The sequence below is a fragment of the Chiloscyllium punctatum genome, chromosome 36, assembly GCF_047496795.1.
Source record: "Chiloscyllium punctatum isolate Juve2018m chromosome 36, sChiPun1.3, whole genome shotgun sequence".
Lineage (NCBI taxonomy): Eukaryota > Metazoa > Chordata > Chondrichthyes > Orectolobiformes > Hemiscylliidae > Chiloscyllium > Chiloscyllium punctatum.
In genome coordinates, this window is record NC_092774.1 from 12049363 (window position 1) to 12075467 (window position 26105).

A 26105-nucleotide genomic window follows, 5' to 3' on the forward strand; every position below is an offset into this window, starting at 1 on the left:
AAAGGATTCAGGGAATAAGGTCATTGAATATATCCAAGGCTGGTTTCATCTGATTTTTGAACAACAAAGAAGTGGATGTTTGTGGGGGAAGGCAAGAACACATCTGTCGTCTGCAAGGTGTTAGAAAGGATTCTGAGGGATAGGATTTATGACCATCTTGTGATTGTGAAGGCTGGACTTTCAGAGCATGTTTTGCCCTGACTGGGAGCAGAAGAGTTTGACTGAAGTGCGTCGGTGTTAATGCCTTGATGTCTCATTTTGCTCCCACCTTCTCAGGGTCAATAACCATTTTGTGTCTGGTCCTTCCTCAAGAAGCTGCATTGCAGGTTCACCCTGAATTGACACTTTTTTTTATGCTTCCCAAAATCAGACCTGCTCACTCTCAGCAGGATCCCAGTGTTGTGAAAGATATTAATTTTCAGGTGGTATTATCCAAAATTCGGAGAGATGTCAGTCTTGATGTTTTTGCTTTTTCTGCCCCTGTAAGATCCTGAATCAGCACCTTCAGGGGAATTAGTTATATCGGAGTGAGAACAGAGAGTGGGATGGTGCTTTCAATTTTGTGGAGTAACAAAAGACCAGAATATTCCACAGAAAGTAGAATTGCTTGTTCTGAATTTTTACCCTGCCCTGGCAGTGATGACTTTTGTAATCTCTTTTTAAACAGTGTACTTGAAGATTTGAAGATAGAAGCTTCAAAATCAACGCATGAAGTCCTTACACCCGAAACATTGACTCTCCTGCTCTTCGGATGCTGCCTGACCTGCGCTTTTCCAGTACCACACATTTTGACACTGACTCTCCAGCGTCTGCAGACCTCACTTTGACGTCAATGTCTGACAGTCGCTCAATCCATTGGGACAGGAAACAATTTTCAATTGAGTCTGTGAGAAGCAGCAAAGCGTTTTGGTTCCTGTTTGAGTACGTTTTCAGCATCAGTGGGACTGGATGAGAGACCCTACTGTTGCAGCGCATTGAGTGTGGGGCATGGAGAAGCATCTACAGCCTGGAAAGAGGAATTGACGGCAGGGAGGGGCTGGAAACGTGTGTGTGCGCGCAGCTGAAGCTTCGGCCATGGCGAAACCTGAGGAATCCCGCCCCGAGGAGAAACGGTGGAAGTGTGCTGATGGCGGAAAAAGCTTCCATTTCCCGTCTGCCCCGGAGATTCATCAGCGCATCCACACAGGGGAGGGGCCGTTCTCCTGCCCCGAGTGTGGGAAGGCCTTCAGCAAATGCTCCGACCTGCTGAGGCACCAGCGCTCCCACACGGGAGAGAGGCCCTTCAACTGCCCCAAGTGCGGGAAGAGATTTACCCGGGCCTCCCACCTGCTGAGACACCAGCTGGCCCACACGGGGGAGAGGCCGTTCTCCTGCCCTGACTGTGGGAAGAGATTTGCCCAGGCCTCCAACCTGCTGACCCACCGGAGGGTCCACACCGGGGAGAGGCCCTTCAGCTGCCCCAAGTGTGGGAAGGCCTTCAGCAGTTCCCCCAACCTGCTGAGACACCAGCGGGTCCACACGGGGGAGAGGCCCTTCAGCTGCCCCGAGTGTGGGCAGGCCTTCAGCGATTTCGCTTCCCTGCTGACCCATCGGCGGGTCCACACGGGGGAGAGGCCCTTCAGCTGCCCCGAGTGCGGGAAGGCCTTCAACAATTCCTCTTCTCTGCTGACCCACCAGCGGATCCACACCGGGGAGAGGCCCTTCAGCTGCCCCGAGTGTGGGAAGGCCTTCAGGCATTCCCCCAACCTGCTGAGACATCGGCGGGTCCACACGGGGGAGAGGCCCTTCAGCTGCACCGACTGCGGGAAGGCCTTCAGCAATTCCTCCAACCTGCTGACCCATCGGCGGGTCCACACGGGGGAGAGGCCCTTCAGCTGCCCCCTGTGCGGAATGGACTTCACTCGCTCCTCCCTCCTCCAGAGGCACCAGCGCGTTCACATACCACCGCAGGGGGGATTGAAGGAATGATGGCTGAGTGCCATTATCGACTGGACTATTAACCCAGTTCCAGGGATCCCAGGTTTGAATCCCGCTGCGGCAGATGGCGCTATACAGGGTATGGGTTGAAATTGCTGAGTGAGGCAATAATTCCTCCAGGTTAAGGCTGTACCAAGGATCCAATTACAAAGGGACATCTTGGTGGTGACCAATAGTAAAGAAAGTGATGGGGGATGGGGTGGGGGTGGGGGGAGGGGAATGGGGGTGGGGGGGTGTGTGCGCTTTGACTTTGAGCTGTTTAAAAAGCAACTACTTTTTCTCTGCCATTTTGCTGAGGGGGTTTGAAGCTGTAACAAAGTTGGGTTGCAATAAAGGTTACCTGAACTTGCTGCTGTGCTCAGACTCTCATTGAAAGCTTTGAGCTCCAAGAGTTTTTATTTTAAAGCTGCTCATTTCTTTCAGCCTCCTGCACTAAGCTTCCAATGTCGCATATCAGTTGGAGTCGTGAATGAGCAGCCAGTATCGTGAGAACTTGTCAATTTTTCAGGAGTGCAGAGTGTGCCATTTCATCGGCGTTGTAAAGTTTCCTGGCAGCATCAGGAGGTGTGGGCAGTGTTCGCGAGAAATTATGTGGAGAGGCCGATGTTGGACTGGGCTGGATAAAGTTAAAAATCACACAACACCAGGTTATAGTCCGACAGGTTTATTTGGAAGGATGAGCTTTTGGAGCGCTGCTCCTTCATCATGTAACTGTGGAGCAGGATCATAAGACCCAAATTTTACAGCAAAAGATCAGTGTCATGGAACTGAAATGACATATTGAACACACCAAGATTGCTGTTCAGTCTTTCACCTTTTAGACTGAGTTGCAGGTTTCAGTTCATTAACCTGTAAATCCCAGAATTACTATTAATTCACATTCTCGAGATGACTTAAGGTTTTTTTTTAAAAAAGTGACATCTCAGCCCAGACAATGCATTAAAGGTGTGAGGTTCAAGACTGTCAGTATCCCAAATTTGGAACTAGAACCAGTCTGATTCAAACTGGGAATTTATAAAATATTACACTGATTGACTGCCTGCAGTTCCTGCACATTTTTGAGCAAAGTAGAATGTGTCTGCAAACATATTTCTGCCAATACAAGTTTGCCCAAAAAGTGATGTGAGTTTGTGCATGAGAGTGCACGTAAGTGTCTGCGCATGTTTGGTAAAGTGAGTGCGTGATGGAGTATACGCTGAGAGAGTGTTGGGGGCGTGTATGTGTGGGTGTCTGAGAGAAAGCGTGTGTATGAGTGAACTATTAAAAGCGAGGGCTTGCGTTTGGCTAAAACAAGGAAGGGAAGCCCATGAACAATTTAAGGGTCCAACCCTTTGTCGTGCTGTAAAAGAGAGACAGGGTGAGGTTCAGGTACACAGTTCTTTGAAAGTTGCATCGCTGCTCGACAGGGTGGTCAAGAAGACATTAAGCACACTTGCCTTCATTGTTCACCCCACTGAGTCTCGGAGTTGGGACATCATGTTGAGGTTGTACATGATGTTGGTGAGGCCACTTGTAGAGTACTGAGTACGATTCTGGTGACCCTGTAAGAGAAGTCTTCCTATGAGAGAGGGTTCGGTAAAGATTTACCAGGAGGTTGCCAAGACTAGATGGTTTGAGTTATAAGAAGAGATTTGGACTTTATTTATTGGAGCACAGGAGGTTGAGGAGTGACATTATTGAGGTTGATAAAATCATGAGGAATGGAGGTAAGGTGAATAGCAAAGGGCTCTTCCTTAGTGTAGGGGAAGTCAAGGCTCAGGGGCATATATCTTTGAAGTGAGAGGAGAGAGATTTAAAAGGAACCTGAGGGACAACGTTTTGACAGAGGGTGGTTTGCATGTGGAATTTGGATGAGTATATGCATAGAAAGGTTTAGAGGGATATGGGCCAAACACAGGCAAGTGGGACTAGTTTAGTTTGGGAATCCTGATCGGCATGGATGAATTGAACCGAAGGGTCTGTTTCTGTGCCGTCGACCTCTCTGAACCAGAAGTGATCTTATTGAAACCAGTAGAATTCTGAAAGGGGCTTGACAGGATAGATGCCAATAAAATGCTCCTTTGTTGGGAATCTATGACTCCCCCGACAATGTGGAAGCAGGCCATTCAGCCCATTTATTTTACTCTGGCCCTCCGAAGAGTTTCACCCATATCCATTCCCATCCTCTGTATTTCCCGTGGACAATCCACCCTAAATTGCACATCCCTGGTCACTATGGGTAATTCAGCACAGCCAATCCACCCAAACCTCTACACCCTGATCTAGAAATTACCTCCTCAAAAATGAAATTTAAATGCAGAGCTTTTCTCTCAGATAAATGTCACTCTGAATCAATATTCAGACGCAGACAGAATTCACACCTATTGTTAGAAAAGCTCTACATTTGAATGATATTCTTGAGAAGGTAATTAAAATCAAATTCTGGGATTAACATAGCAAAGAACAGAAACGCATTCGAAAGGTGAAAGATTTAATCTAAAATTGGTTGATGTGTCATATTTCCGTGACGCTAGACTCCTTTGGATATAAATTGTGATCATGATCTCATTCTCCACAACCACCTGATGAAGGAGCGGTGCTGCGAAAGCTAGTGCTTCCAACCAAACCTGTTGGACTATAACCTGGTGTTGGGTGATGTTTAACTTTGTCCATGGGAAACACATGAGTTGTGGGACTGGTAACAGTTCTTATTTTGTGATCTATTCCAAGTGAAATTTCTCCTCTGTGCAGGCACGGGTGAACAGTTTGTTTTTTGTACTTTGTGCGAGATCGGGCGAGCAGCTTTTAAATCCTTACGTTAAGCAGTTCAAGTAAACTGTCAATCAGCAATTGTATTCAGAGAGTGGTACTTCCAGCTCTGGTAATCCTGTTGCATCAACACAGAGAGGGAGAGGATGTCACATCTAAAGAGCAGATAGAAAAGTTATTTCGCTTGTTCAGTCAGTTCCTCACTCAGATGAGACTGGATACTGCTTTTAATGGATCATAATTAAATGCTACAATGGAACACCTTAAATTCGAGGAATTTTGAAAGGGCAAACGAACAGTAACTTTGAAGAGAGATGTTCTTCTATTTTTAACCTTGGGTGACCTATATGAGGCATTTTTATTGATAGCTCCATAATCATCTTCCTGCTGGATATTTTTCAGGGCAAACAATTTCTGGTGGGAGAAATTCTGTATCCTGGGAAGGCAGGGAAATGAAAATAAAAACAGGCTGTTAAAAGCATGTGAACTATGGGCCCACGAGCTCTCGTGGGAGCAGTGCATTTGCCAAAAACATTTCTGAGGAATTCTGTCTTAACTGTTGGACTGAAAGTAGTTTCCCTACTGAACATTAAACAGGTATTGAGAATGTTGCACATTATAGAGTGTGTTCCTGAGGACCGGAGGAGGATTGAACTTGCCAACGTGAACCACACTTTGCAGAGAGAGGAAATTTCTCCGGATGGAAGAGGTTGATGGAAGTCAACAATTGTCAGATTATTTCATGAAAATAACAGCTGGTATGGGGATTCCAGAAGAGGGGAGTCTGTAATGACACACAGAAACAAACCCTTCAGTCCAGGCCAACCAGATATCCTAAATTAATCTAGTGACCCATTTGGCCCATATCCCTCTGAATGTTTCCTATTCATGTCCCCATCCAGATATATGTTTTTCTTCGAAGAATACTTAGGTGAGAGCCGAGATATGCTATTACTCAGCCTTTCCCCACTGAGCTTCACCTTTCCTTCGTGCTAATCGTAGCTGGAGAAGGCTGAAAGCTGTAAAGGATTTCCTGGGGGGAAAAAAAACGTTTATTCCAGATTGGGCTCAGTGATGGATTTTCTAAAGCTTGGTTATTGTAGATTTCAATCAGACAAAAAAAAACTTTCAGTTGTCCTTGTCCAAGGCAGAGTAGATATTCTTTTAAGGTACAATTGAGATATCTACATTCTTTACAATGTTTTTTCCATCATTACCAGTGATTGTCCATCATTTGGTTTATTGAGCATCATCTTCTTGTGATTTACCAGAGATGATTTGAAGTGAATTCTGTAAGATGCTTTTCTATTTTATTTAACTTTACTTGGTTCTTTAAGGCAAAGATTTCCTTTTCATGTGATTAGTATTAAAATATCTCAATGTATAATAATGAAGCAGCTCATTTATTCTGAAATTATTTCAATTAGGTGGTCAATTGCCAAATAATACCTGCACAACTGTTGTCAACATTGATACCCAGGAAAGCTATTTTGTTTAATATATTTCCTTTGTAAAGATCTTATCCAAATTATAAAATGATTGTATTTTCATATGAAATACAGTTTGCAGTGTTTTATTAAACAGTTGAAAGTAACTTTGCACTTAATTGCAATGTTTGGGATTAAACATTGTGAAAGATCACTTTTATCAAAGTCACAATTTATGGTGAGTCTATTAACAAACAAATGTTGCCATTTGCTCTTGAATTACCACAAATTCAATTTGAAATTCTTGAATGAGTTGGATAAGGGGTTAAAAAGTGAATATTTATTGCACTTTTTCTGAAATTCTCTGCACTGCTATTGTATTTGGTTAAGTGTATGTAACCCTCTTCATAACTTTGTATTTCTTTGATATTGCATTTGTCACTTTTACTGCCCAAATAGCCTAAAAAAATGTTTTGGCAGTTGGTGAAGTTGTGAATTTTTAGTCTAGTAACATTGTTTCACAATTGAATAATCTGAAGATTAATTTAGGCACCTACAAGAACGTCAAAGAGATTGTGATGATAGAAAGTCAACATGTAGAATTGCCAAAGAAATGTCAACTGTGGCTGCTCTTGATTTGGTACAGACTAAGTAGAGGTAATGGCATTGTACACAAACTGTGTGTCGTGTGAGTTCAGAATTTTTCTCTTCCTTTTAATTCTGGCACATGCAGTGATCGCAGCACCATAATCTGTTTTATTTGTTCGTGGAATGTGAGCATCACTGGCAGAGCCAGAATTTGACTGCTAAGAACACAGATCTGAATATTCGGTGAGCTTGAGTTGCAAGGTCTACTATGGCAAAACAAATGGTACTGGCTTGCACTGTACTCTGAAAAGACAGAGACATTGATGCTCCTATTTATATCTCTCAAAAGGAGAGTGTTTGGTCCAAAAATATTAATAATGGCTCTTTTGTTGAATTATTTCCCTGCATCCGCATATACCTGGAATCGTTTTCTTTTCAAGAATTTTGCAATTACCTTTGCCATTTACTGGTTACATTACCCCTTCACGATCATTTCAAATCGTAATAACTTGCTTATTTTCTTAAAAATTAACTATCTCAAGGTCACCTCAAACCCCTTTTTCAAAGTGGCTGCACTATTTCCAATATGGTCATGCTTTGTAAATATTACCATATACCATTAATTATGTCCAAGTCTCCTTAGATTTCAATGTATCGTTTTAAATATAAAAATGCCCCGTTACTTGTAGCTCAGCCCTTTAAATGTGTTATGTGTTCTCCCCCCGCAGCTGCAGAGTGAGACAGGAGAGTTTGTTTTTGTGAATGAACAGTTGTAGCGCGAGGTGGCTGTGACTTGGTGACGGTGAGGCTCCCCGGCCCCGCCCATCCCCAACCCCGGCCCCGCCCACCCCTCCCCCGGCCCCGCCCACCCCTCCCCCGGCCCCGCCCACACCCGTGTGGAGATCCTGTACAACCTGAACATGATGTCCCAACCCTTGTACTCAATGGTGTGAACAATGAAGGCAATGGTGCTAAATGCCTTCTTAACCACCCTGTCTACCAGTGATGCAACTTCCAAAGAACGATGTAACTGAACCCCCCCCCCCCCACACACAAACACACAAAAACACACACACACACACACACACCTCTCTATTGCACAACATGAGCCGGGGCCCTATCATTCTGTGCAAGTCCTGCCCTTCCCTGTTTTAGCAGAATACAACCCCTCGCTTTGATTCACACCTTGCTCATACACATCTGCTCTTTCGAACCACACACACACACACACACTCTCTCTGACACACACAGGCTCATACTCCATTACACTCATTGTACCAAGCATACACTCAACGCATGCACACACACACATGCTCTCTCATGCATGCATGTGCACATACACAACTCAATGGGGTGAGTTTGTATTGGCAGAATTGTATTTGCATATATATTCAACTTTGTGCACTTTTTGAGCAATCTGCAGAAAATCAATCCATGTAATGTTTTATAAATTCCTACTTTGGAAATAGAACTGGTCTGATTGAAGATTGGGATACAGATTCAATGTTCACACCTTTAATGCAACATCTGAACCCAGATGTCACCTATTTTAGAAGACCTTATGTCACCTTGAGAATGTGAATTTAAAAAAGCTCTGGGATTAAGTATTAATGTACCAAAACCCACAACTCATTCTAAAAGATGAAAGACTTAACAGCTATCTAGGTCTGTTCAATATGTCATATCAGTTGAACGATACTGTGATCATTTGCTGTACATTTTGTTTTTATACAGCTACCGGATGAAGCAGTAGTGCACTGAAAGGTAGTGCTTCCAAATAAACCTGTTGGACTATAACCTGGTGTTGTATGATTTTTAACTTTGTCAACTCCAGTCCAACACTGGCACTCCACATCGTTTCCAGTCAACGCAGCATCGGGTGCTGCCAGTAAACTTTAAAAAGCCAATAAAACACAGTACCTGCATGCCTGAAAAACTTACAATTTCTATGATACTAGTATTCACTGCTCCATCTGATACATTACATTGGAAGCTTAGTGCAAGAGGCTGAAAGAAAGGAGCAGCTTTAAAACAAAAACCACTTGGAGCTCAAAGCTTTGAAATCAGAGTTTGAGCCCGGTGGTAAGTTCAGGTAACCTTTATTGTGACCCAACTTTGTTACAGCTTCAGATCCCCCCAGCAAAAAGGCAGAGAAAAAGTACCTGCTTTTTAAACAGCTCAAGGTCATACCATGCATACTACCCTCCCACCTGACCTCACTTCCTTTACTATTGGTCAGCGCCAAGTTGTCCCTTTGTAATTGGATCCTTGGTAAAGCCTTAACCCAGAGGAAGTATTGCCTCACTCAGCAATTTCAACCCATACCCTGTCTCCAAGTAAGTGTCTCCCTGCCCATCTGCCAGGAGGTGGGGGTTGGGGCATCTGTGTAGAGTCAACCACACTGATGTGGGTCTGGAGTCACACATAGGCCAGACTGGGATGACTGAGTGAATCTATTCACAAAATGGCAGTTTCCTTCCCTAAAAAAAAGACGTGAGTGAATCAGATGGGGGTTTTCTCACCCCCACCAAAAAATGGTTTCACCGTTAGATTCTGAACTCCAGATTTCTGACCAAATTCCAATTCCACCATCTGCCACAGCGGGATTCAAATCCCGGATCCCCGGAACTTGGTTGAGTCCAGTCGATATTGGCACTCGGCCGTCGCTCCTACAATCCCCCTGCGATAGCTCATGAACTTGCTGGTGGCTCTGCAGGTGGGGGGAGTGGGTGAAGGTCTTGCCGCACTTGGGGCAGGGGAATGGTCCCTCCCTCGTGTGGACCCGTCGGTGCCTCAGCAGGGAAGAGGAATCGCTGAAGGCCTTCCCACATTCGGGGCAGCTGAAAGGCCTCTCCCCCGTGTGGATCTGCTGGTGGGTCAGCAGGGCAGAGGCCTGGGTAAAGCCTTTTCTGCACTTGGGGCAACTGAAGGGTCTTTCCCCCCCCCCCAGTGTGGCTACGCTGATGAGTCTCCAGGGCAGATGGAACACGAAAGCCTTTCCCACAGTTGGCACACTTCCACGGTTTCTCCAAAGAGTGGCATTCCTCTGGTTTCTCCATGGCCAAAACGTCAGTGACATACAAACGTGAGTACAGGCCCTCTCTGCCGTGAATTCCTCTTTCCAGGCCAATTAGTTGTTACACTCTCCACACACACACACACACTGCACTGCAATGGTAGGGTCTCTCATCCAGTCCCACTGATACTGAAAATATAGTTAAATGGGACCCAAAAACCTTTGCTCCTTCTCACAGAATCATAGTTGAAAATTGTTGCGGTGCCGATGGATTGAGAGACTGTCAGACATTGATGTCAAAGTGAGGACTGCAGACACTGGAGAGTCAATGTTTCTGGTATAAGGCCTTCATCTGTTGGTTTCGAAGCTTCCTCCTTCAGATCCTCAAATATTCTGCAAAAACAGATTACAAAAGTCCTCACTGTCAGCGCAGGGTAGAAATTCTGAAGTAGCAATTCGACTTTCTGCAGAATATGCTTTTCTTTTGTTATTCCACAAAATTGAAAGCACCATCCCACTCTCTCTTCCCCCTCTGTTCTCACTCCGCTCTAACTAATCCTCCTGCATGTTCTGATTCAGGATCTAACAGAAGCAGAAGAGCATTTTGGATAACTCTGCCTGAAAGTTAATATCACAGAATCATAGCTGAAAATCGTTGCAGTCCCAACGAATTGAGTGACTCAGGCAGTGACCACTACAGACATTGGAGAATCAGTGCTGAAAAGTGTAGCGCTGGAAAAGCACAGGAGGTCAGGCAGCATCCGAGGTGCAGAAGAGTCAACATTTTGGGCGTAGACCTTTCGTCTGTTGATTTTGAAACTTCAGTCTTCAGATCTTCAAGTACTCTGTTCAAAAAGAGATCACAAAAGTCCTCACTGTCAGTGCAGGGTAGAAACTCAGAACAAGCGATTCAGCGGAATGTTCTTTTGTTATTCCATGAAATTGAAAGCACCACTCCACTCTCTCTCATTCTCCTGAAGGTGTTGATTCAGGATCTTATAGGGACAGAAAAGCAAAAATATCACTACTCTGAATTTTGAATACCTCCATCTGAAAGTTAATATCTTTCACAGCATTCGGATACTGCCGAGAGAGTGAGCAGGTCAGATTTTGGGAAACAAAATAAACTGTCACTTCAGGGTGAGCCTGAAATGCAGCTTCTTGAGGAACAACTTTAGCATGAAATGGTTAACGTACATGGGAAGTTTGGGGAAAGGCACCATCAAGACATTACTTCCCTGGGCACGATGGGTAACTTAGCACGGTCAATCCATTCTCACCTGGACAAAGTTGAACAAGCCTGGTTGTTAAGTTTTTCATCGTTTAGTACAGGTTTCAGGTATCAATAATATGTAAATCCCAGAACTTGGTGTCAGCCATCTTCTCAAGATAAATTAAGGTTTTATAACAAAAAGTGACATCTCAGCTCAGAAAATGCATTAAAGGATGGAGGCCAGAGTCTGTCTGTATCCCAATCTTGAGTCAAACTGGTTCCACTTCCAAAGTGGAATTTACAAAATATTACGTGTACCGACTGCTTGCAGATTTTGCGCAAAAATGCACAATAAAATGTATCTGCAAACACGATTCTGCAAATACACATTCAACCCCTATTGGACATGTGTGCGCATGCGTGCGTGAGGGAGAGAAAATGTCTGTATCGGTGCTGTATATCTCTACGTCTATTTGATAACAGATGCTTCACTTCTGTTGGTGTAAATATTGTTGTGAATCATAGCTGGGTGCAAATGGTTAGATGTAAGGGAGAGATAATTCGTCAAGTAGAGCAGTATAAGAATCCTGGGAGACCCCTATTTCTGGTTTGCTTCCTAATGAACAAACATTAAGCCTGAGCACCGATATGTTTTTAATTTTGTTTCATTTTTCTTGTTTGATTCCATGCTATGATTACGGTCTGTGCCTGGTCGGTTGACAGGCTGGGGGATTGTGGGTTGGGGCTTGATTGACTGAATGTTTTATTCTTCCGGAAGGTGTAAAGGGGGGGGTCAAAGCTTCAGCAGAAATTCAGCAGAGCTGAGAACAGACCAACATCTTACTCTGTGGGAACAGGGAGATCAGAGGACAGAGAAATCAGGATCTGAAATCCGAGCTGACACCAGACTACCCTGTGATCAGTGCTTTGATTAGCAGTGCCAACTCTCTGCCTTTACCTAGCTTCCCATTTGACTATCCCCTCGAAATTCAGGATCCAATCCTTGTCATCCTGAAACCATGTCTCTGTAAGGAGTCTCAGATCATAATTATTCACTTCAGTGTGTGCAGTCAATTCATTCACTTTAGTTACAATGCAGCACACAATCAGACAATGTTTTAGTTTCAACTTTTGTGCTCTTTAGAATCCAGTTTTGATCGCTGAAATATTTACTCTCCTCGTCCCTTTCTATCGTTCTCTGATGCTCATTTTCCACATCACGACATTGCTCACTGGCCTCGATTTGGATTGGCCAGTCATTCACTATGATCATGGCTGATCTATTCATCATCTGAGATCCTCCTCCTTGCATTCAAAGCAGCTTTCAAAGATGTTTTGCCCTTACAGGAAGCAGAAGAAGTTACAATGAAAGCTTTCATTTGTGAGGCAGCAACTGAGTGAGTGAGTACGTCTTGGGAAGTGGGAATTCATTGCACTGTGGGGATGAAACCCTACCTTGTCCAGTCATTTCTGCTGGTGGATGAGACTAGGCCTTAAGATTAGGGGAAAGAGTAGATTTAGGACAGAGATGAGGAGGAACTACTTTTCCTGGAGAGTAGTGAATCGACAGAATTTTCTGCCCAAGGAAGCAGTAGAGACAGCTTCATTAAGTATATTCAAGACACAGTTGGATGGGTTTTTGCATGGTAGGGGAATGAAGGGTAGTTGGGACAATGCAACGAGGAGGAGCTGAGACAATGGATAGATCAGCCATGACCTTAATGAATGGTGGAGCAGGCTGCATTTCCCATGACAAACCCACCTAACCTGCACATCCCTGGATGCAATGGGCAATTTAGCATGGCCAATCCAAATCAAGGCCAGCGAGCAATGTAGAAAATGAGCATCAGAGAACGATAGAAAGGGACAAGGAGAGTAAATATTTCAGCGATCAAAACTGGATTCTAAAGATCACGAAAGTTGAAACGAAAAATGTTGTCTGATTGTGTGCTGCATTGTAACAAAAGTGAGCGAATTGACTGCACACATTGAAGAGAATAATTATGATCTGAGACTCCTTACATAGACATGCTGGATTTCTGCTGAAGCTTTAACACCTCCCCCCCCCCTTTACACCTTCCAGAACAATAAAATATTCAGTCAATCAAGCCCCAACCCACAATCTCCCAGCCTGTCAGCTGACCAGACACAGAGCGTAGACATAGCAGGGAATTAATCAAGAAAAATGAAACCAAATATTAAATTAATTGTTGCTCATGTTTAAATGTGAACGAGGAAGTAAACCAGAAATAGGGGTCTCCCAGAATTCTTATAGTGCCCAACTTGAGGAATTCTCTTTCCCTTACATCTAACTATTATTACCCAACTATGATTTACAACAATATTTACACCAACAGAAATAAAGCATCTGTTATCGAATAGACAGAGATATACAGCACGGAAATAATCGTTTTCGCTGTCTCATACATGTAAAGAACACACAAGTCCTTAGTGGTGAATTATATTTTCAGATGCATTCTATTTTGCTCAAAAACACACGATCTGCAAGCAGTCAGAACATGTAGTATTTTATAAATTCATACTTTGGAAATGGAACCAGTGTGATTCAAGATTGGGATACTGACAGACTCTGACCTCACACCTTTAACACATTGTCTGAGCTGAGACGAGATTAGATTCCCTCCAGTATGGAAACAGGTCCTTTGGCCCAACAAGTCCACACCGACTCTCCGAAGAGTAACCCACCCAGATCCATTTCCCATATTTACCCCTGATGAATGCACCTCACACTACGGGCAATATAGCATAGCCAATTCACCTAACTTGCACATTTTTGGATTGTGAGAGGAAACCGGAGCACGGGGAGGAAACCCTTGCAGACACAGGGAGAATGTGCAAACTCCACACAGGCATTCGTCCGAGATGGGACTCGAACCCAGGTTCCCTGACGCTGTGAGGCAGCAGTGCGAAACAACGAGCCACTATCCTGCCCAGAGGTTACCTTTTGTGATAAAACCTTAAGTAATCTCAAGATTTCCATATGAATAATACCTGCAGCCCATTGTAAAAGATGAGAGAGGTAACAATCCAGGTTTGTTCAATATGTCATTTCAGTGGCAGGACACGGTCATGTCTTTCCCTTTGGTCCAATTCATCTGATCAGATATCCTAAACTAATTTAGTCTCATTTGTCTGCATGTACCCCATATCCCTCCGAACCCTTCCTATTCATATCCCCATCCAGATGCTTTTTAAATGTTGTAATTGTACCAGCCGTCACCACTCCCTCTGGCAGCTCGTTCCATACATGCACCACTCTCTGTGTGAAGTTGCCCCTCAGGTCCCTTTGAAATCATTCCCCTCTCACCTCAAACATATCCCCTCGAGCTTTGGACTCCCTTACCCTGGGGAAAAGACCTTGGGTATTCACCATATCCATGCCTCTTCCAAACGTTTATCAGGTCACCCCTCAGACTCTGATGCTTCAGGTGAGGATCTAAAATTTGAATTTAGGGTATTGTCAGACTCAACAAGTATATGTAGGTTTTTACTAACCACAAAATGGCTTTTCAATTTAAAATAATACACAAAATGGCTGAGAATAATGATTGAACTCTGTGAACTTGTCCTGCTGTTTTGCAGAATTAAGCTAAAATCCAAAGATAAAAGGACAATGGAGTTTGTTTAAGGTAAATGGTCTGCAGTGTCCTGTTCTCGGTCTCCCTTTTTGAAGAAAGGAGTTTTCCAATCTACAGAAACCTTCCCTGAAACTAATGACGTTTGGAAAATTAAAACCAATGCATTAACTATATCACCAGCTAGTTTTTCTTTAAAGGGTCTAGAATGAAATCCTTTGGACCCCTGGGACTTGTGAGCTTGTAGTTCCAACAGTTTACTCAGGACTACTTCCCTGGTCATTGTAATTGTCTTCAGTTCCTGCTTCCCTTTCAATTCCTGATTTCCAGCTAGTTCTAGGGTGTTACTTGTATCCTCTCTACTGAAGACAGATTCAAGCTCTTTTCAATTCACCGACCATCTCTTTATCCTCCGTTATTGAATCCCCAGACTCATTTTTTACAGAACCAACACTTAGCTTTTCTTAAAAAAGTTAACAAAGTGACGAAACTTTCCTTCCTGTTTTTATATTTTTGGATAACTTTCTAACTCTAATTGCTGTGCTCCTGCCTCCATTATTTCTGATGTTTGCCCCAGCTCTCAACTCTCACATCAACCTGTCTGCATATTCTATAGAACTGACCTTGGTTAAGTGTTGCAAAACACACAAGGGCAAATTTTTCATCTCCAGAAAGTCTTAATAATGAACACGATAACATTCACTTTGAAATATTGTTCATTCAAACTTCACAGGCACACCCTCCAGATTCAAAATCCCACAATGACACCCAGTTTTGTGATGATCTTTAATTTTGGAGAGAAATTTGAATATCCAGTGATTAACTGGAAGAACTGTTCACGAGGTTTTCACATTTTTAAACAAAAACAAATCAACTGGATTAATTTAGCAGAATAGCACATATGGCCTTAAATTGTAAATTGAGTTTTGTTTTGAGTGACGGAGCAGGTCCACACCAGATGAGGATCTAATACCTAGATTTAGGCTGTTGTCAGGAGCTTTTATTCATCACAAAATGGCATCTCAATATAAAGTAATAGAACAACATGGCTTCAGGCTGCAAATTAACATTGTGTTTAAAATGGCTCAAACTGCATTTCTGCATTCCTGAGCTAACTGAATTACAGATTAAGCAAACAATGCCTTCTTCATTGTATGGACCTAATTAAGCTAGATAGGACATTACTGACCATCCTAGCTAACCTTGAAGCACAGGTATGAGGAGATAATGCGTGTGAAACAACATTATTTCCCAGGAAATATCATTGGGTTAATCTGTTTCCATTATGTAATTTTATTACATTTTATTGGATTATTCTGTAAATAAGGCTGTATGGTCTCTTAAGAAACATATGAAAATTGATATTTTATTCCAAGTTAATCACACAGTTTCTCCAAGGAACACAGAATCTTTTAATATCTGTGATGCTGGACAAATCTTTGCCCGGCCGTTACAAATTAAAGTGTGAAACCTTGCTGAAGCAGACCATAATCCTAGTGTTCATTTGACCGATCTCGGAACTGAGAGACCCCTCCCGGGGGTTGAGCTCTTCAACTCTCACTGTGCTTTTGGTGTGACCCATGATTACAGAGACTTGTGGGAACGGAGAGGATTTTTAACCCCCATGGGGCAGACGAACAGTAATACTGTTTTGTCCAATCAATCTGGCAGCTATCAAGATGTTCAGCTCATGCTGAGGCAATGGATACAGTCTCCAAAGGAATGAGCAGATGGATGCTGCTGCCAAGCAGGCAGCCTGACACCCCAAACCTCTGGTCCCATTGGGTCCCCAGCAAAACCCCGACAGAGACAATATGGGGATAGAAATGCCAGGCCTGGGTATGGGACTGAAATCACAGGGTGCGCCCCCTGCTGAGCAGCACAAACTATGGCCTCAAACAGGGTACTCCCTCGATACTCAAACCGAAATGTGGGTGACCCCTGATGGACTACTTTGTGTTCCTTCTTTGCTGCTGCCTTTTTCAATTGATTATGTGCAGTATTGTAGACACATGGCAGAGAAAAGGCAGAGAAAAAGTAGCTGCTTTTTAAACAGCTCAAGGTGAAAGTACATACACTCCCCCCGCCAAACCCCCCACACCCCCCCACGTTCTTTACTATTGGTTAGCACCCAGTCGTCCCTTTGTAATTGGATCCTTGGTACAGCTGTAACCAGGAGGATGTGTTGCCTCACTCAGCAATTTCAATCCCCCTGGGGAAAAGACATACAAAAGTTGAGTAGCCATTAAAATGCAAAAAGAATACAATATTGAGCCACAGAGGGAATAAAAAATTGTGACTTTTGAACTCCTATTGGCATTTGGACACTTAAAATCTGTCAGTAACACGAGCATCTCCACAGGGAATACTGCGCATGATCTTCAGTGTCAGCAAGCACTGCACATGCTTCTCGCTGACCGCAGAAAGGGCGCGTGACCTTCTTTTGACGAACCAATAGGACGCCCTGGAGGCCCGGAAGGGGACGGGTCCTCCTGCCAATCAGAGCCGCCGTATTGTCTGAATGCGGAAGTTGGACCTTGAGCTTCTGCTGTTGCTCCTCTCTCTCTCTGAATGAAGATTGAACTTTACTCCCAGACTGCAACATTTTTCCTCCATACAATATCTGTGAGTATGGCCCTCTTTTCTCGCCCAATGTTTCCATTTCTTTTTCATTCTGGGGTTCAATTGTTGACCTGCAGCAACTGAAAGGAAAGAGTGAATTCAGGGAGGGGACACTTGGGCAATGTTGGTCCAGGTCCGTGTCTCAATTGGCAAACATATGGCAACTGCAGTACCACCGTGTGAAGTTATAGACTTTGTTGTGATTTTTTTAAAATGCACAAAGGAGGTGTATTATTTAAATGGTGATACATTGGGATGTGGAGAAAGTGAGGACCGCAGATCAGTCGAAAAGTGTGGTGCTGGAAAAGCACAGCAGGTCAGGCAGCATCCGAGGAGCAAGAGAGTTGATGTTTCAGGCACGAGCCCTTCTTCAGGAATGATGTGTGGATGGACAAATGGGTCTCGGTGTCCTTCTACCCCAGTCACTGCCAGTTGTCAGACAGGTGCAGCAAACAATCAGCAAGGCAAGTGGTATATTAGCAAGTGGAATTAAGTTCAGAAGTGGGGATGTCTTCCTGCAGTTAGATTAGATTACTTACAGTATGGAAACAGGGCCTTCAGCCCAATAAGTCCACACTGACCCTTTGAAGTGCAACCCACCCAGACCCATTCCCCTATATTTACCCCTTCACCTAACACTACGGGCAATTTAGCATGGCCAATTCACCTAATCAGCACATTTTTGGATTGTGGGAGGAAACCCACGCAGACACGGGGAGAACGTGCCAACTCCACACAGTCACCTGAGGTGGGAATTGAGCCTGGATCTCTGGCACTGTGAGGCAGCAGTGCTAACCACTGTGCTGCCCACGTTAGGGGGTCATTGAATGTATTCAAGGCTGAGTTCATCTGATTTCTGAACTGCAATGAAGTGGATGGTAACGGGGGAAGGCAAGAAAATGATTTTAAGACAAGTACATAACTGTTCAAGTCAGACAGCACAGAAACACGATTAGAGTGGTGCTGGAAAAGCACAGCAGGTCAAGCAGCATCCGAGGAGCAGGAAAATTTACGCTTTGGGCAGGAGCCCCTCCTGCCCAAAATGTTGATTTTCCTGCCCCTCGGATGCTGCCTGACCTGCTGTGCTTTTCCAGCATCACACTAATCGTGGCTCTGATCTCCAGCATCTGCAGTTCTCACTTTCGCCGAGCACAGAAATAGACCCTTCAGCCCAACTAGTCCATGCTGACTATATTCACAAACTAAACCAATCCCACCTGCCTGTCTTTGGCCCATATCCCTCCGAACCTTTCCTATTCATGTACTTCTCCAAATGTATTTTAAATGTTCACCTCACCTATACCCCTCATGATTTTATAAATCTCTGTAAGGTCACCTGTGCTCCAGTGAGAGTAGTCCCAGCCTCTGCACCCCTATGTAGGGAGATCCATATCCATTTATGATCTGTTCAATGCTGGTGCAGGCTTGAAAGACCAAATGGCCTACTCCTGCTCCCAATTCTCACTCTGTGTCCAGGACAGCAAGAGACCATCAGACAGAGGAGCAGAAACACGACCTCCCAACTCCTGTACTCCTGGAGGGCAAAAAGAAGACATAGCTTTGGCAAATATGGTGAAGGAGAATCCAAAGGGTTTTTACAAATATATTAAGGGCAAAAGGGTAACTAGGGAGAGAATAGGGCCCCTCCAAGATCAGCAAGGTGGCCTTTCTGTGGAGCCGCAGGAGATGGGGGAGATACTAAACGAGTATTGTGCATCAGTGTTTACTGTGGAGGAGGACATGGAAGATATAGAATGTAGTCAAATAGATGGTGACATCTTGAAAAATGTTCATATTACAGAGGATGTGGTGCTGGATGACTTGAAACGCATAAATCCCCAGGATCTGATCATGTGTAACCTAGAACTCTGTGGGAAGTGAGGGAAGTTGCTGAGATATTTGTATCATTGATAGTCACAGGTGAGGTGCCAGAAGACTGAGGTTGGCTAACGTGGTGCCACTGTTTAAGAAGGGCAGTAAGGACAAGCCAGGGAACTATAGACCAATAAGCCTGATATCGGTGGTGGGCACGTTGTTGGAGGGAATCCTGAGGGACAGTATTTATACATTTGGAAAGGCAAGGACTGATTAGGGATAGTCAACATGGCTTTGCGCGTGGGAAATCATGTCTCATGAATGTGATTGAGTTTTTTGAAGAGGTAACAAAGAGGATCGATGAGGATAGAGTGGTGGACGTGATCTATGTGGACTTCAGTAAGGTGTTCGAGGTTAGATCTCATAGAACACAAGGAGAACTTGCTCAAAGGTAGAAGACAGAGGGTGGTGGTGGAGGGTAGATTTTCAGACTTGAGGACTGTGACCAGTGGAGTACCACAAGGATCGGTGCTGGGTTCACTACTTTTCATAATTTACGTAAATTATTTTGATGTGAACATAGGAGGTATAGTTAGTGAGTTTGGAGATGACACCAAAATTGGAGGTGTAGTGGACAGCAAGCAAGGTTACCTCAGATTTACAATGGGATCTTGATCAGATGGGCCAATGGCTGAGGAGTGGCAGATGGAATTCAATTTAGATAAATGTGAGGGGCTGCATTTTGGAAAAGCAAATCAGAGCAGGACATGTACATTCAATGGGAAGGTCCAGGGGAGTGTTGCTGAACAAAGAGACCTTGGAGTGCAGGTTCATAGCTCCTTTAAAAGTGGAGTTGCAGGTAGATAGGATAGTGAAGAAGGTTTGCTTTCCTTTATTGGGCAGAGCGTTGAGTACAGGAGTTGGGAGGTCATGTTTCAGCTGTATCACACCTCGGTTAGGTCACTTGTAGAATATTGCGTGCAGTTCTGGTCTCCTTCCTTTTGGAAGGATGTTGTGAAACTTGAAAGGGTTCAGAAAAGATGAACAAGGATATTGCCAGAGTTGGAGGGTTTGAGCTATAGGGAGAGGCTGAAGAGGATGGAGCTATTTTCTCTGAAGCATCAGAGGCTAAGGGGTATCTGTGCAGAAGTTTATAAAATCATGGACAGGGTAAATTAGACAAAGTCTTTTCCTGGGGCGGGGGAGTCGAGAACTAGAGGATATTAGTTTAGTGTGAGGGGGCAAAGATGTAAAGTCCCCCACCATAACCACCGTATTATTCTTACTGATAACTGAAATCTCCTTACAAATCTGTTTCTCAAGTTCCTGCTGACTCTTAGGGGGGTATATAATACCATCCCAATAAGGTGATTATCCCTCTCTTATTTCAGTTCCACCCAAATAACTTTCCTGGATGTATTCCCAAGAATATCCTGCTTAAATACAGCTGTAATACCAACCCTTATCAAAACACCACTCCCCACCTCGCTTGCCCCCTTTTGTACCCTTCCTATAGCATTTGTATTGTGGAACATTAAGCTGCCAGTCCTGTCCATCCCTGAGCCATGTTTCTGTGATTGCTGTCATATCCCATGCCCTGACTTCATCTGCATTTCATGTTCGGCCTCTTGCATTGAAGTAAATTCAGTTTAATTTACCAATCCTAACTTGTTCTCTACTTTGTCCCTGCCTACCCTGACTGCTTGACTCACTCCTTTTCCCAATTGTACCCATCTCAGATTGATCTCTTTCCTCACTATTCCCACCTTACTAGTTTAAAACCTCCTGAGCAGCTCTCGCAAATCTCCCTGTCAGTATATTAGTCCCCTTCTAATTCAGGTGCAATCCGTCCTTCTTGTACAGGTCACTTCTACCCCAGAAGAGATTCCAACAATCCAAAAATGTGAGCCCTTCTCCCCTGCACAAGCTCCTCAGTCATACATTCATCTTCTCTATCCTCCTATTCCTACCTTCACTAGCTTATAGCACCGAGAGTAACCCAGATATTATGATCCTTGAGGACCTTCTTATTTCAATTCCTGCCTAATTTTCTTTGACACCAGAATCTCATCTTTTTCCCTTCCGATGTCGTTGGTTCCAGTGTGTACAATGACCACCTGCTTGTCCCTCTCCCCTTCTGGAACATTCTGCACCCTCTCTGAAACATCCTTGATCCTGGCATGAGGGAGGCAACACACCATTCTGATTATTCGCTGCTGGCTGCAGAAATGTCTGTCTGTGCATCTGACTAGAGGGTCCCCTGACTCAATCGAACACATGGACACCAGCATACTCCTCATCACATTAGACCCTGTCTCAATACCAGAAGCTTGGCTGTTCATGCTACGTTCCCCTGGGAGTCCATCACCCCATACATTTTCCAAAACAGCATACTTGTTTGAAACGGGGATAGCCACAGAAGATTCCTGCACTACCCGTTTACCTCTCCTACCTTTCCTGGTGTTACTCCATCTATCTGATTGTATCTGCAGCTTTTCTCCCTTCCTATAACTATCTATCACACCCCCTAGCTCTTGTAAATTCCTCATTGTCGCTCCAACAGATCCAGTCGATCTGATAGGATTCGTGACCAAGGACACTTGCTGCAGGTTATCCTCAGTAAGGTGGAAACTCTCCCTAATCTCCCATTTCCGACAGGAAGGGCGTATCTCTATATTAAAGGTTATCTTTGCTCAACCAAAATCTACAGACCCAGAAAATAACACTGTCTTTTTGCTCTTAAAAAGAAGTGCTCCAGGCTAAGTTAGCACTTATCACTTATACTTTTAAAATGTTAATCAAGAGACATTTTAATAAAACATTATAATCAAGAAAGAACCCATTCTGCTCACTTCTGAACAGGCTGAAAATTGAATAAAAAAACTACATTCGAACCCAAAAGACACCCAACTTTGAGGTGGCTGGGGGCGGGGCAAAACTATCGCCCCGCCCCCTATTGTTTCCGAATCCTCGGAGGACTCCTCCAACCACGCCCCCTGAGCGGGCGATGACGTCACTCATCAGGACCCCGCCTCCTCTCCGAACTGGCGCACGCGCAGTGTAGCTCCCGCAGCGGGATGGGCGGCCGAAGGAACAAGGACCGAAACCGCTGGGAAAGGCTGAGCGGGTCCGCGGGGGAATCCTTCTTCAGAACACGGACAGGTCTCAGAAACATCCCGGGGGGAGGTCGCCAAGTGAGACAGGGTAGGATTGGGAACCGCGGGAGGAGGGAGGCTGGGGAGGGGGAGGGGGAGGGGGAGGTTTATCAACTCCTCGGGGAAGCCTGAGGCCTCCAATAAAAGCCCCACAGGCCCAGTGTTTACTTCACCAGCGAAGGACCCCTCGGGTTGCCCGGGCAACTGGCGGCCACCTTTGTGCAGGGATGGCGGAAGTTACCTTCGGGCCTGGTGCGCCCGGCGGCCATCTTTGTGAAGGTCAGGCGGAAGTTGCCTTCGGGCCTGGAGCGCCCGGCGGCCATCTTTGTGAAGGTCAGGCGGAGGTTTTCTTTGGGCCGGCGTCGCGGGCGGCCATCTTGGTGAAGGCATCGTCTGCTGTCATTTCCGGGAGAGGATTCCAACCTCGGGGGCAGCCTTTGTGTCAACTAGAATTTCCTGATTTCACTCTGGGAGACCTGGCCCTGAGCTTGGTCTGTGTGTGCCCTTAAAACAGGAAAAGGAAGTGGGAGAGAGAGGTCCAGGGGAGAAAAAAAAACACTTAGATGGGCTGTGAATTTGAGGTGAATTAATGTGATAATCTGTGGCACTGGAACAGAATGTGGGTCCTTCCAAGGTGGCAGTGACCAGGAGAGCATTGACATGTTGATGTTAGTTACAGTTTGTAGACAAGAGAAAAGGGCGAACACCAGGAGTGGAGGAAAGACATGAGGATGGATTTGAACTTCAATACAGGGGGAGGGATCATGTGTAGGATTCAAATTGAATACATTCAGTGAGCAGATAGGAAAAGTGTTCTGTAGGAAGTCGAACTGTCCCCTCAGTTGTTTTTTTAATCTCTTTTTTATATTAGATTAGATTACTTACAGTGTGGAAACAGGCCCTTCGGCCCAACAAGTCCACACCGCCCCGCCGAAGCGTAACCCACCCATACCCATACCCCTACATCTACCCCTTACCTAACACTACGGGCAATTTAGCATGACCAATTCACCTGACCTGCACATCTTTGGAGTGTGGGAGGAAACCGGAGCACCCGGAGGAAACCCACGCAGACACGGGGAGAACGTGCAAACTCCACACATTCAGTTGGGGAATTGAACCCGGGTCTCTGGCGCTGTGAGGCAGCAGTGCTAACCACTGTGCCACCGTGACGCCCTAATCTTTTGCTCACAGTGATGTCTTTTGTACATTTCTTTTCAGGATGACGCAAGTTTCAGATGGGAAACTCAAGACAAACATCATAGCATGGAAACAGACCCTTCAGTCCAACTCATCCATGCTGACCAGATATCCCAACCTAATTTAAATCCACTTGCCAGCAACTAGCCCATAACCCTCTGAACCCTTCCTATTCATACACCCATCCAGATGCCTTTTACATGTTGCAATTGTGCTAGCCTCTACCACTTCCTCTGGCAGCTCATTCCACACACGCACCATACTCTGAGTGAAAAGGGTGTCCCTTGGGTCTCTTTTATATCTTTCCCCTCTCACCCTAAGCCTATGCCCTTTAGTTCTGGACGTCCCCCACCCCAGGGAAAAGACTTTGTCTATTTATCCTATCCATGCCCCTTATGATTTTATAAACCTCTATAAGGTCATCCTCCAACGCTTCAGAGAAAACAGCCCCAGCCTATTCAACTTCTCCCTCTTGCTCAAATCCTCCAACCCTGGCAACATTTTTGTAAACCTTTTCTGAACCCTTTCAAGTTTCACAACATCCTTCCGATAGGAAGGAGACCAGAATTGCATGCGATATTCCAACAGTGGCCTAACCAGTGTCCTGTACGGCCACAACATGACGTCCTACACCATTAATTAATATTCCGACTAATAAAGGAAAGCATACCAAACACCCTCAGTATCCTATCTACCTGCAACTCCACTTTCAAGGAGCTAAGCACCTGAACTCCAAGGTCACTTTGTTCAGCAACACTCCCTGGGACCTTACCATTACGTGTATAAGTCCTGCTAAGGTCAGCTCAAGATTTGACATTTGGATGACTTGGGCCATAGCCTGGGGTTTGGATCACCAGGTGCTGGGGATTTGTAAACTTTTAATCCCATCAATTTCCCCAACACCATTAGTTCGAGCGGAGTGAGATGGTGCTTTCAGTTTTGGGGAATAAAAAGAAAGGATTCCGTAGAAAGTAGAATTTCTACTCTGCCCTGACAGTGATGACCTTTGTAATCTCTTTTTACAGAGTATTTGAGGATCTGAAGACGGAAATTTCAAGATCAACAGATGAAGGGCTTATGCCCGAAACGTTGACTCTCCTGCTCCTCGGATGCTGCCTGACCTGCTGTGCTTTTCCAGCGCCACACATTTCGACTCTGACTCTCCAGCGTCTGCAGTCCTCACTTTGACTTCAATGTCTGACAGTCACTCAGTCCATCGGGACCGCAACAGTTTACAACTGAGTCTGTGAGAAGAAGGAAAGCATTTTGGTTCCTGTTTGGGTAGGTTTTCAGCATCAGTGGGACTGGATGAGAGACCCTACTGTCGAAGCACATTGAGTGTGGGGCGTGTAGCAGCTATACGGCCTGGGAAGAGGAATTCACGACGTGGAGAGCGTCTACACGTGTTTGTGCGCGGCTGAAGCTTCGGCCATGGAGAAACCCAAGGAATCCTGCCCCGTGGAGAAACCGTGGAAGTGTGGTGACTGTGGGAAAGGCTTCCGTGCTCCGTCTGCCCTGGAGATTCATCGGCGCAGTCACACCGGAGAGAGGCCGTTCTCCTGCCCTGAGTGTGGGAAGGCCTTCAGCAACTCCTCTGCCCTACAGGCCCACCAGCAGGTCCACACGGGGGAGAGGCCGTTCCCCTGCACCGAGTGCGGGAAGATCTTTAGCAATTCCTCCATCCTGCTGAAGCACCGGCGGGTCCACACGGGGGAGAGACCCTTCAGCTGCACTGAGTGCGGCAAGACCTTTACACAGGCGTCTATCCTGGTGACCCACCAGCGGATCCACACTGGGGAGAGGCCCTTCTCCTGCCCCGAGTGTGGGAAGGGATTCAGTCAGGTGGGCAACTTGCGTACGCACCAGCGGGTCCACACGGGGGAGAAGCCCTTCACCTGCCCTGAATGTGGCAAGGCCTTCAGCTATTCCTCGGACCTGCTGAAGCATCAGCGCGTCCACACCGGGGAGAGGCCCTTCAGTTGCCCCGAGTGCGGGAAGGGCTTCAGCGATTCCTCCGACCTGCAGAAGCACCAAAGGGTCCACACGGGGCAGAAGCCCTTCAGCTGCCCCGAGTGCGGGAAGGCCTTCAGCGATTCCTCTGCCCTGGTGAAGTACCGGCGAGTCCACACGGGGGAGAGGCCCTTCAGCTGCCCCGAGTGTGGGAAGGGCTTCACCCGCTCCTCCCATCTCCGGAGCCACCAGCGCATTCACGTACCATCACAGGGGGAATTGAAGGAGTGACGGCCGAGTGCCATTATCGATTGGACTATCAACCCAGTTCCAGGGATCCCGGCTTCACTTCCCATCGTGACAGATGGTGGAATTGGAATTTGGTCAGAAATCTGGAGTTCAGAATCTAACGGTGAAACCATTTTATGGGGGGTGTGGGGGTGGAGAAACCCCCATTTGATTCACTCAGTCGTCCCAGCTGCATCCTTTACCCGATCTGTCCTGTACGTGACTCCAGACCCACAGCAAATGGGTGAGGAGGAACTTACTTGGATACAGGGTATGGGTTGAAATTGCTGAGTGAGGCAACACTTCCTCTGGGTTATGGTTGGACCGAGGATCCAATTACAAAGAGACAACTCCGTGCTGACCAATATTAAAGGGGGGGGGGGGGATGTCTGTGTGCACTTTGATCTTGAGGTGTTTTTTTAAAAATCTGCTATGTTTTCTCTGTCTGTTTGCTGGGGAGAATCTGAAGCTGTAACAAAGTTGGGTCACAATAAAGGTTACCTGAGCTTA

At 45.4% G+C, this 26105-nt stretch overlaps 1 protein-coding gene and 1 long non-coding RNA gene across 2 annotated transcripts; one reads left to right on the top strand and one right to left on the bottom strand.

The window, feature by feature from the left end:
• The first annotated feature begins 507 nt into the window (after positions 1–507).
• LOC140460791 (uncharacterized) lies at positions 508–26105 on the top strand. The gene is made up of 2 exons (XM_072555476.1): positions 508–1939; positions 24814–26105. Exons 1-2 carry the CDS (start codon positions 1075–1077, stop codon positions 25596–25598), a joined length of 1650 nt encoding a protein of 549 aa, XP_072411577.1. The 5' UTR covers positions 508–1074; the 3' UTR covers positions 25599–26105.
• Positions 4901–14460, bottom strand: LOC140460818 (uncharacterized). Its single transcript, XR_011954358.1, has 2 exons — positions 14334–14460; positions 4901–5509 (listed from the first exon to the last, which is right to left on the bottom strand). It is a non-coding gene; the product is annotated as an uncharacterized lncRNA (long non-coding RNA).